Consider the following 12,240-nt stretch of genomic DNA (forward strand, 5'->3'; position numbering starts at 1 on the left):
TATATTATTCTGAAAGGTCCAGTGTGTAAGATTTAGTTGGAAGGGAACTACTGGCAAAAATTTCATGTAGAATAATCCTCATGATGTTTTCACTAGTTTTTTTCATCTAAATTGTATGAATTGTAGTTTTCTCTACCCCAGAAAAGGCCCTTTATATTCAAATACTTTATATTTACATCGAGGGGACCCTCAGGCCGCCATGTTTTTTACATTAGTCCAGACCCGACAAACTAAACACCTTTTGAGTTTTTATTACAGTTAAAGGCTACCACAGGTTATTTTTCATGTTTGGAAGCAAATGGTGAGGTGAGGGGTGTTCAGCTGCAGCATGAAATTTCAACGCTAGATATCACAACATTCTACACACTGTACCTTTAAATGTAAAAGCCAGTCACATTACATATAAATTATTCACCTCTCATTGATATATTGCAGCTGTGAATGACAGCTGACTCCACAAAGCTGTCGTATTTTCACTATTGAAATTAATCATATTCGACAGTGGTACATTCAAATTAAGGCTTATCTTTCTCTGGACATGTTTTTGTCTATTACCCTCTTTTTATTGCAGAATCAGTGGCGCTCTGACGTATGAGCGGCACTAAGGGCCCTGTTGTGACTGACGACTGACCTTTGAGGAACATATGGTATTTGAACTGGACAGATGTGACCATGATGTAAGCTTCACTAATGAGATGATGATGACATCTTGGCGCTCTGCTTATTAAAAACGATACAGTGAAAACAGTCAGAAGAGATTGTAAATAAAAGTACTTACCATGAATCAACCAGCTGTTTAAAGGCTCCTAAATTTAAAATGGTGCAAATTATAGAGTATATAAATATTTTGCAGATTTGCATGTTTAAACAACTAATAGAGAGGACCAATGTAAAAAGATAAAATTTTCCTCCAGTTAAAAAGCATGTAGAAACACTAAATGTTTTGACAGGCACGACACTGCCATTTTATTTTATTTTATGTTATGTTTTTGTTAGATGTCAGCAGTATAGTTGATGTCGAATGTGTTTTCTAAAAAGGTTATGGGGGATAAACTGTAGCCTCAGTCTACACCCTTTTGGATTAAATTATCGAATACCTTGACCTGCCTTGTTGAAAAGGTTATTTCTGTGGTTGTAAGTGTCCTCATGTGCAGAGGGGGGCAGTTTGATGGGTCAGGTTAAGACAGATGGATGGCATCACCATGAGCATGAAATATTTAGGCAAGGCAAGTTTATCTGTATTAAACCTTTCTAACACAGAGAGTCAAACAACATGTAAATATGCATATATCCTTTATTTAACCAGGTAAAAGTCTCATTGAGATTGAAATTTCTTGAGACCTGGTGAGAGGGCAACAAAACATTGTTACAACATCTATAAAACACAACACAAAGAGACAATCACAGCTGCCATACACAACACATGTACAATCTTAATTTTAATAACAATTATAAGGATATCCACTGTGAACATAACAGCTGGTTATTCAATTCTTTAATCAATTTAAATTCCATCATTGTAACCAGCTCTGGCAGTTTCAATTTCATCATGTTTAAAAGCTTTTGTTTAGTATTGTGTTGATATTGGCTATTACACTTGTATTTTATGTACATATTAGGAGGAACCAACCCATTGAGAGCTATAATGAACAAGATATATTGACAGAGAATGAAAAGAACTCGCTGAAATAGACAAAATATAATTAAACATATATTATTGTACAGTATAAAAGTGCAGAAGAGCAATACTTTATTATAGGGGGACAGTATATAGATTAAAGAATATACTCAACAAAGACAAAAAATATTAGACATTTTTTAAGGTGAGGTAAAGAATGTGATGAATTAATGAGAGCTGGTTCCTTCTGTGAGCAGCAGAGTCGCTCTGTCTAATGTGGTGTTTGATTTTGGCCTGAGGCACTTATAGCTGACTGCTTCCTAAAGATCTGGGGGGTCCATTGGGATTATTCTTTGAATACTTACAAAATGTATTCAATGAGCTCTTGAGTGATTTATACACTAACAATCTAACTCTATAACTAACTGGAATCATAATAAAATATGAGAATGCTTCCTCAAGTAGCATCTTGAATTGGTCTGGATGGTTGAGTGGATTGTTAGAAAAATCAAACAGCCAGACTGAGTTTTTCTTCACCTCCTGTAGAAATTAAACTTAATTGTTGCGATGTTTAGATCATAATGGACTGATGCCATGACTGCCTTGACGCAGCTGCTGGAGCTCATATCTGAATCCATTATAACACCAACATTTAATTCTCTGTAGTCTCTTAATGCATTTACATCCATGAAGCAAGTTTAGAGTAGTTGGCGGGATTACTGGATTTAGATTAAAAGTAGCATAATGAATCTGTAAATCAAAGCGATTACATCAGATTCATGATCGCAAATGGTAACAACATGGCCCCTGCCCTCTATGCAGCCAACAGAACACTGACGTAGATACCACAATGTCTAGTCTATTAAAAAGTATTTTATGGTCAGTGGTTTTAATGGCTGCATCAATTTCCTGCAGCAGTCGGATGTTTTTACTGAATCATAAAGACATAAGTACATTTAACAGTGCTGTGTGAGGCCAGTAAAATTTTCAGATAAGATTAAGTTATGTTCAAGTAAACAGAGGATTTGAGTATTTTATATTGCTGTATTTTTGTATTGCATGTTTTTGAGGAGGCAATAAGTGAAGGCCTGATCCAAGTGACCCATTTACAGCAGATCCTGCTTAAAATAGACAGACAAGCAAAACAAAGAAAATACTTCAGAGAGAGAATGATATATGGACATCATCTGACTCAGATTCCAATGCTGTGACATCAGTAACCAATTCTAATAAATCCAGGATTGTGTATTTCTGATGTTGCAGCTGAATGGGCTCGACTGTTAGAGCCATCTTGCAGAGAGCTACAGTCGTGAGAGAGAGGGAAAGGGTTGATAAGGAGGACAAGAGAAAAATAAACATATAGACACATACAGCAGCTACATAGGGAGGAAGGGCACATCTGTCATCTTTCATGCCTGGACTGCTGCATATCTCAAAGCCACAGATTGCAAGCAAATCAAGAGGTTTTCTGTTGATTCATTTATCGCTGCAGAGCTGGATGCTCCGCCGCTGATTCACAGAAACTCATAGATGATTTATAACAGTTTCTTCCATTTGCAGTCGGTGTCTGACACAGTTTTATGGAACTTCCTGTAAAATATAAATGCAGAATTTGACTTGAATATCTTCTCTTATGCAGGTGAAAGATGAATTTTTGCTTTTACATCTGGACTTTGGGATGGCCAAAGGTCTTGATCAGTCCACTGTAAAGATCTCACCATGTGCAGGAGCCACAATAACTCAGAAATATAATGAGGGCCATGCAGCCTGTGTAGTGCCTTATGTGTAGTTAGAAGAATTCTAAAATCAATTCTAGTGTCTGGGTAACCAATGAAGACAGGTAAGAAAGATAATCCTTCAGGTTCAGAAATATGAAATATGAAATATAAAATATGCAACATTTTTGACCTTTGACTGCAAGACTGGCCTTCGTTCAATCATAATAAACTGCACATATATCTCTGCAGCAGCACAGCAGCACAATTTGAGAGACATTGCTGTTTGTCTCCCGAAACGGGTTGTAATTTATTCCTCGCACGCAATTGGTCGTGGATCGATGCGCGTTCACGCCACTCGGAGGTGGCGAGCCCGTGCCTCGGTATACAGCATCGTTTGGAGGGAGAGAGGAGGAGAGGAGAGAGAGTAAGAGAGACGGAGAGGCTGCCACACCGAGTGTCCACCGAGTGTCTGTCTCCTCGCGTTGCCAATGAACCAGTCCTCGCATTCCTATGTCTGCCAGTTGACACCGTGAACCAGAAGGGCCCGGCTTCCACCGCTGCACGGATTCAGGAGTCCGATAGCGGGGCTGCGCGTTTTTTCAGGTAAGCCCCTCTCCTCTTCTCCTCCTCTCTCTTTTCTCCCCCTCCCCTCTCTCTCTCTCTCTCTCTCTCTCTCTCTCTCTCTCTCTCTCTCCTCTCTCTCTCTCTCTTCTCTGTACCTCTCTTCGTCATTAAAGCAGATTTTCGGATACAACGGGCGCGGGCGTGTTTTTTGTGCAGTCGCTGTCCAAGGTGCTGAAACGGCCAGCGGCTCGTGGTAAGAAAGCCCGGTCCGGTGTTGATCCAGAAAACGGCCTCGTGTTGAGAGCAGGTTACATGACTTCGCTGTTTGCATGCGATGGGCTGTTCAGTGTTGCAGACTCCCAAGGATGTCGTGTGGGAGGAAATCATCGAGAAGATGCAACGTGCATATGCGATGTCCGTTGCAGTCGTGCGTGTTTTGGCTCACGGTGGCTGTAAGCGAGTAGATGAATCTGAGCTGCATTGTTGAGCCTCCTCCAGGGACGGTGTGCTGTTTTACTGCAATTACTGCTGGCTGACAGGGTCCGGGGCTTCACCTCACCTATTCTTCTCATTGCAATGTTAACATGCGTCTAGGATTGAGTCCACTGATGTCAACAAACAGAAATAATGACGGTGTCAGACAGTTTATCGCGCACAATTAATGCAATCCGAGAACAGAGTGATGGCACTCCTGCATTTCATCCATCACAGCTTTTCAGGTTAAACTTTTCACCGTAACTTGTGCAAATATCTGCTCCCTTTCTTTTCAAATAAATGTCCTTGTGAAGACCTTGTGAGAAGAGAACACTTGTAGCCAAATAGGAGATCTGCGCACCTGTTCCATGTGGAAATGTCAAATATGTAGAGAGGTGATCCAGGCCACACAAGTTATGTAAATTCTTCCCTTCCTGGTAAGGTAAGGGCAACGTTCAAACTCTGTTGTTCTTCTGATGGACCAAAATATCTATTCTGTCCACAGCAGGAGCACCTGACATTTCCTGTGGCAGATTTACTTACTGGATCATGGCACAGACCAACAGTGGTGGGCAGGGGACCAATGGGGTGGCGGATGAGTCCCCCAACATGATAGTGTACAGAAAGGTAAGGCTGCCGCTATTTTTAGCCTGCACGTGTATGTGTGTGTTTGTGAATGTGTCTCTCTTGCATCTGTTTACTGGATGACGAGCTGAGCAATGGAAATTACCAATACTAATGCCGAGACATTGTTCTTATGCCATGGTTGATTTAGGGGTGTAACGTCAGCGTGATGAGGACATGGAGAGAACATGCAATGGTTCTTTCACATCATACATGACACGCAATGTAAATTCATACACACAAACAAATGCACACACACACACACGTGTGATGACACATCCTGACGTGCATGCACACATTTTCCAGTTAAACCATCAGCTTTTGTCGCTAACAAGTAGGAGGATGGATTTTTATCTGACTGACATTAATGGAGCTGAAAGGAAGCCAAAGGCTTTTTAAGCATTGCTCATTACATTGCCACTGGTGTATTTCTTCACTGCTAAATCTGTTACCATATTAGAGAATGAGAGAGAGGGTGGGATGTGAAATGGCCCGATGCAGAGACACCTTAATCCAGTACCGCTCCAAACATCAAATGGATTAATGAAATAATAATCCGCAGGGAAAATAGCATTTGTTTACTTTGATGCTCGAGGTCCGGCTATAGTTTCTTAAAGAAACTAACACATGTCGGGTGGAATATTGATATATGAGGGTATGTGTGCTGATCTCTGATGTTTTCTTCTCCCAGGAGCAGGACAAAAACAGCTAACTTGTAGATTAACCTACAAATGTAGCTTTTGCTACAACCAGGCTTCCTGGTGGAACAGCTTGTCTAAGGTTTTTTCAGATCTGTTTTAGTAAAAAACATATGTTATGTTCATTTCTTGCACATACAATCCTAGGCATTATTCACTTTAACCAAGCATCATTACATTATAATTAAATGAGGCTGGTTTCTACATTGGTCTCCTGCAAATCTATTAAACTAAATCTAAAGTATCTCACCAACAGCTGTTTATCTGTGGACATGTCAATGCCTGATGGGCAGTGTAATGTTTTACTTCAGTCTCTGATGCACCAATGAAGCAATCATTTTTGCGTCTTACTTCTAAATGGCTCAAACATCGAGTGAATTTTCTCATATCTTTCTTTTTCACCTCTCGGCAAATGCACCTCTTCCATCACTGACTGCTTCTGCACACCGGGAAGAGGATACACTTAGCATGATACCATAGATTGACGGCCCTTTATAGCCCTCACAGCATGTTAGGCAATAATACTGCCAGTGTGGGACAAGATTTGCTGGAAGTGTCGCTATGCTTCTAGCAGGAAGGGGTGCTTTGTAATTTTTTTCCTAAAACACAATTTTCTGCATACAACCAAAGTAAGACAACAGGCTTGTGAAGTAGATGAGCCAAATATTGAGGATAATGGAGATGGATGAGTGTAACTGGTTTTTTTGTTCCCTGTAAGTTTTATTTGTGGAGACAGTGGAGGAAATCATGTCTCTTATTGCATTTCATTTTTAACATGAACCAGTATGAAATGTACGAGGGCCTTTAAAAATAGTTGCATCCTGAATAAAAGCATCAAATATTGACTTGAGGTCTTTGTAGCTATTCAATTACATGCCACTTCTCTTTCTTTCTCCTTCTATTGATTGGAAAGTCCTGCTTTTTCGATCATGCCGTTAAGGATCTGCAAACAGGAAAACACCAGGGTATGTGTGTATTAATTCAGAGCTAGAAAGAGGCAAGAGTAATTTTAGATTTGAGCAACTGCTTGCTGTCCAATGCTCGGCAAGAGTAAAATCTCAGTCATTAAACTTTCAGAAATCGTCCAGTTCATCTCTACTCACAACTTGACCACAGCTTGGCTTTGTAAACTGTCTGACCCAGATACACTGCAGAGTGAAAGAACATGGTGAAGGCAGTGAGGATGAAATTGCGTTTCTGGAGTGGGTTTAATTCAAAGTGCAATCCAACGAGCACCGTCTTTAGACATGTGGATATCGTCTGGGTGAGGGAGTGCCCCAAATGCTTTTCAGATGGAGATGACTTGGCAGAGGTGTTGCAACCCACACTGACTGGGCCACAAGGAGATGAAGCTGAATTCTCAAGTGGAAAACCTGCTTTAATGTTGTGTTGTGCTGCTCACATCAGTAACTATACAGAGGAAATGTTTCAGAAAATGTTTATATATTAAGCAGCCGGCTGCGTCTACCTGCATGCTGACAATGGGCTGATGTATAGGAGCAGAAGGATTATGTAATATCAGCGGAGGGAGACTGAAGGTTGAGGACAGCGGATCATGCTTTGATAATCTTTCCACTGGGAGCATCATAACTATATCATTTCACTTCTCTCAATCTTTCCTTCTCTCTGGTCCATCTACCTCTCCACTCTCGTCATTATGGTCTAATGAAAATGGATGGCTGAGCAGAGGTGTTGACCCACTTGCTGTGGAGATGTTTGCAGAGACGTCTGTTCTCCAACAAGGACGCACACACTCGAGCGCCTTGTTTGAATACATACAATCTAAATGTACAAGCACACACACACACACACACTGGCTAACTTATTTACCAGCAACAATTGATGGTATCAGTTCATCATGAAATGCCACTAAAACGTCTCATATAAAAGTCTCTGTGATGTCTCGCTGCTCACACATTAACCAGGCTTATATCTCCAAGTGTACCTGTGTGTGTGTGTTTTTCAAGCCCGCTCACATGTGTGCACCATGAATAATTCCGTGATGCATGCGCGGGCATGTGTGTGTGCTGTATGTAGGGCGAATGTTGCTGAGAGAGAGTCCTGAATTTTTTATGCGAGCCTAAAACAGCTCCAGTGAAGTTCAGAGCTACTCAGCAAGGGGAGGGAACATCTTCTTTCACCAGCCGACGCTTTCCGTTACACTTGTGAAAAAGAATAATCATAATAATCACATATTTCAGTTTCAGCTGAAAGATGAGACAAAGTGAAATATTGATCCAACTGAAATCCTGTCATGTACCAGACACCCACCTTTACACCCTCATGTAGGCTTTGACACACTTCCTCTTAGAAATGGCCCAAATTTAAAACTCCATTTAGGATAAAATAAAGATCAAGATCAACTTTTTGCACCTTAACTGCAGGAGCCTGATCTTCCTCTGTGGTGTAGTATCTTACGGCTGAGGCTCCAGCCCACTTCTGTTTACATCTGAGCTCCCAACGTCCATCCAGCAATTGTTCTTCCTGCTTCTGTCTCTCTGCACGGCCATCAATCCTATACTGTATGCTTATTGTTTTTTTCCCTTCTGTGTATTTTTTCACACATAAAATATTCTATATCAGTTATTGTCATCTTCAGTCGATGTAGGGGAGGACTGTTTTACATCCTGGAGTTTACATGGATGTCAATACTGTGCATCTTTGAAGTTATTGCTCCCCTGGTGAAACTGGGTGTTTTCTGCAGATGACGATGATGCACAATGTATGAGTCTGCAGTTCTTATTTTTCATGTACATTTCACCACTTGGCACTATTTGTCTGTAGCCAAACAGTGGCAGATAATGGAATTTAACACCTCACTTAAATTATCATTTTTATTTCATGTTCATGTTTGACCTATAGCAGACTGTAGAAAGATTAAGCATTATGTGTATTCATGTGCTTTAATGCTCATAACACTCTGTATGTTTTCAGCTTCAGGGAGCTCTGTCCTTAACACTTCTCAAAGAGGTGTTGATGCACACACTGTGAGGTTTAAACCATGTCTCCTTTGTGTGACTCACTAATGAACAAACAGAAATAACAAACAGGGCAAAGGTATTAAAGCAGACTATTGATTTGTCAGCTGATTAAGTGGTTGTGTACAAGAGATCATTTTGCTGGAACAAGATTTCCCCCTCCCCTCTGCATCACTGCAACACTGCAGTAATACAGTGTTATTAGACGATTCAGGGATGCAGACATTATTAATATGGTGAGTCTTGTTTTACATTGCGAGAAATTCAGTGGAGATCTCCTCGCTGGAAAACATTTTTCAAGCTTGACCTAATCTGTATCTGTTTACCTGATATCAACCATGTTCTATCAATACAATCTCCCAACCATCCTGCGTAGTTCAAGAGTCGTAAAGCAGAGGCAGCAGAATACATTTTCTGCTTTTTCTCAGCTAAGAGTCAGATTGAAGGGTTCTCGTGCTGCCTGTCTCCCTCAATCTGCAATCAGAGGATCAGTAAGACCGGGAGAAAGAGGGAAAAAGAGGGAGAAAGAGGGAGAGAAGGGGGAGAGAAGGGTGAGGTAGGATGATCTATAATTGCCAGATCAGAGAGAAGTCTTTGTGTGTGAAGTACAGCTCTTTGTATGTCAGCTTGCCAGCCAGGCGATTTCTCCCAGTGTATGAAAACATACATGTTCTTTCTTTTATTCTCAGCTCACACTGTGAGGAAACGTGTGGTTGTTTGGCAGACATGGTCGGATGGAAAATGGCATTTATGGCTTTGTTCTAATCCATTTTGCTTGGATTTTCTGACGTCAATACCTTAACGCCAATTAGAGCTGCTGCGATTACTAACACATGCAACAGTCAGTATTACTCCAGGGTTCTTCTGGTATCTCCTCATTCTGCTGGGGGCTAAGATAATCCATCCGGTCATGCTGCATCTTGTCACAATGCAATTTAAATTTATATATACATTGCACAAATGCCACAAATGACTTGAGGCTCTCTTCAGGAAACCAATTTGAGGATGCACAGTGCAGTCTATGTGGGTAGTTCATTTTCCTCAGTCCTACTTTTAGTCTTCAAAGAGACAAAGTGAAAAGACAAGAACAAACAGACAGAGAGGAGAAAATACACGCAGAAGGTGGTACCACTGTGTTTGGGGGCAGATGATCACTGTTACCTTATCGGTTTCTACATCTTAACAACTTAATTTGTTCTGTCTTTGGTAGCCTAACAATTAGTGAAGATTAGTGGTTATTGAACTTTTTCCTACAAAATACTTTAATACTGACTGGTTTCGGCGATATAAACTACCGCAGGCTTAGAGCCAGAACCGTTAAAGTGACACTCTGCAACCATTTGCACACCATTACTTCCATAGAGTCACTATATTTTATTAGGGGTGGTTGTATGGGATGGTTTGCTACAAAGTTTATGGTTCATACAAGTATTTTACTTTGGCACCCTCCTGTGACAGTATCACAAAATGACACTGCGACTCACAGAAACCCTCCGTCCATTATCTCTGATCATGTTGAGGGTCATTAAGGGCCCTTGCACCCATCCCAGCTGACACTGGACAAGAGGAGGGGTACACCCTGGACAGGTCACCAGCTCAGAGACAACCATTCACGCTCACATTCACACCTATGGACAATTAATAGTCTCCAATTAACCTTATCATTAATCTGAATGTCTCTGGACTGTGGGAGAAAGTCAGAGTACCCACACAGACAAGGGTTTCCTCTGCGAGAACATGTCAACTCCACTCAGTCAGACCCACCTCGCCATGAGAGGAATGTGCGAACCACTGCACCACCATATTTTAAGTATCTGTTAAATATTCACTGCCAGAGTTAATCGGTTATTGTACATCTGTAGGAAAACAATCCAAAGATATAAGTGTGTGAACAAATGAGATACAGTGTGATATAACGAGGTTAAAGATGTTGATAGGAGGATGTTGTCACCTTCAGACTGAGCCAGGCTCGATGTTTCCTTTCTTTATGTTAATCTACAGTAACTGTCTCCTGACTCTGGCTTCATATATTGAACAGACAGACATAAGAGTGATATTAATATTCTTATCTACTATCAACAATTTCCTTAAAGTATAATTCATTTCATGCAACGTGGCTGAAGTTGAGAAGGATTCTGGGTCTCCCGTATCAGATGTGTACAGGATGCTGTTTGTTTTGTATGAGCATATTTTGTTATCACACATTATTATTATTATTTGCATATTTTAGATTTGAAAAGTGGAGGAAATTAAATTTTTGGGGAAAAATGTAGTTTAACATATAAATTACACAGAACTGGACTTTAGTGGATGCTCTGCGAAGACAGTGAAAAAATACTTAAGCCCGTCTTGCTTTAAACTCTCTCTTCTTTATACGTCTGCCAAGTCTTTGGTTCTGTCTGTTTGGCTTATATAAGGGTCTGAGGAGGCCTGGGCATTAAGATAGAAGCTGACTCAGGCCTCGCATCCGTCTGGTCACTTAACTCCAGTTTAGCATTTAGCCAAAGACTATGGGACAAACTGCAGCCGCAGTTGTGAATGAATCCTCCTTCGTCTCTGGTGTGTTGGTCTTAATGAGGACAGAGATACTCAGTTCGGGAAACAGGCAGTGTGACAGTTTGAGTTCTCTGCCGTGTTTTTCCATATTCACCACACACTGGTTAAGATCTACATGTGCTAATTCTCTCCTTGTTTATTATGTCTGTGTCCCTCCTCTCCCCACCCTCCATCTCGACATACACTATCTGCATTTCAAATGTGTCCATGCCGTCTCCACAGCTCTACTGATGCACTCCATGGTTGTTTTCTTCTTCCCAGCATGCCCTCTGTGTTGCAGAAATTCACGTTTTCATCCTTATCTCTTTGTCTTGACATGTTAGAAATGTTATCTTTCGCAATTGCATACCTTTCAAATACTTTAACTTTGAGTTATATTTAGCTCTCAGTATCATTTGCATACAGGAGGGTACTGCAGTGTTTTGTTTCTTGTCTTCTTCATAAATCAGATAAATTAGACATGTGCAACACTGTAAAAATTGAAATGTCAACATGTGCTGGTTTAATGTTTGCAGTGCAGACACCATTTAGATTGTGAAGCATCAGTTTTAATAAATAAAAAATCTGATCCATTATGAGAAAAACGCAACCAACCTAATATCTCCTAAATGGAAAAATTAACTTTTTTTTAATGTCAGTGCTTCTCGAATCAATAATTAAATCCACTGAAGCATTCTGCCAAAGAAAAATAAAATAATTGGAGGGACGCTTTTCTCCAAACAACCACTGCATATTTCATAGCAGCCTCGAAATCGTTGCCAGAGCTAAAATCATATTTGCACGTCAAGCGCCTTCAAAAGTAAACAGAAATAAGAAATCTTGTTATCTTCTCTGCAGAGTATTTCATGCATTACCTCCCCTCTCCTCCATGTGTTTTGGCAGCTTGAGGCAGGAAGAATATTGTCTCTCTGCAAAACATCCCTTCACTCTTCTGTCTCTCCTTCTGCACGTCTGTCTGTCTGTGTCTAGACTTGTGAAAAATATTTCTCTCTGTCCCAAGCCTCTCTGTG

The 12,240-nt window shown here is 40.6% G+C and overlaps 1 protein-coding gene across 4 annotated transcripts in view; it reads left to right on the plus strand.

The window, feature by feature from the left end:
* The first annotated feature begins 3,644 nt into the window (after nucleotides 1-3,644).
* rgs7a (regulator of G protein signaling 7a) overlaps nucleotides 3,645-12,240 on the plus strand; it is a 44,383-nt gene continuing 35,787 nt past the window's right edge. Inside the window, exons 1-2 of one of the 4 annotated variants that reach the window (XM_020096030.2) lie at nucleotides 3,645-3,939; nucleotides 4,880-5,001. In XM_020096030.2, the coding sequence (XP_019951589.1) occupies nucleotides 4,924-5,001 (78 nt within the window). In that variant the 5' untranslated portion in view covers nucleotides 3,645-3,939; nucleotides 4,880-4,923. Of the gene's footprint in view, nucleotides 3,940-4,019; nucleotides 4,154-4,879; nucleotides 5,002-12,240 lie in introns of those variants that run through there. The other 3 variants (XM_020096024.2, XM_020096006.2, XM_020096015.2) reach the window with 3 other exon arrangements.

This window comes from Paralichthys olivaceus, chromosome 14, assembly GCF_024713975.1.
Source record: "Paralichthys olivaceus isolate ysfri-2021 chromosome 14, ASM2471397v2, whole genome shotgun sequence".
In the NCBI taxonomy this organism is placed as follows: Eukaryota; Metazoa; Chordata; class Actinopteri; order Pleuronectiformes; family Paralichthyidae; genus Paralichthys; species Paralichthys olivaceus.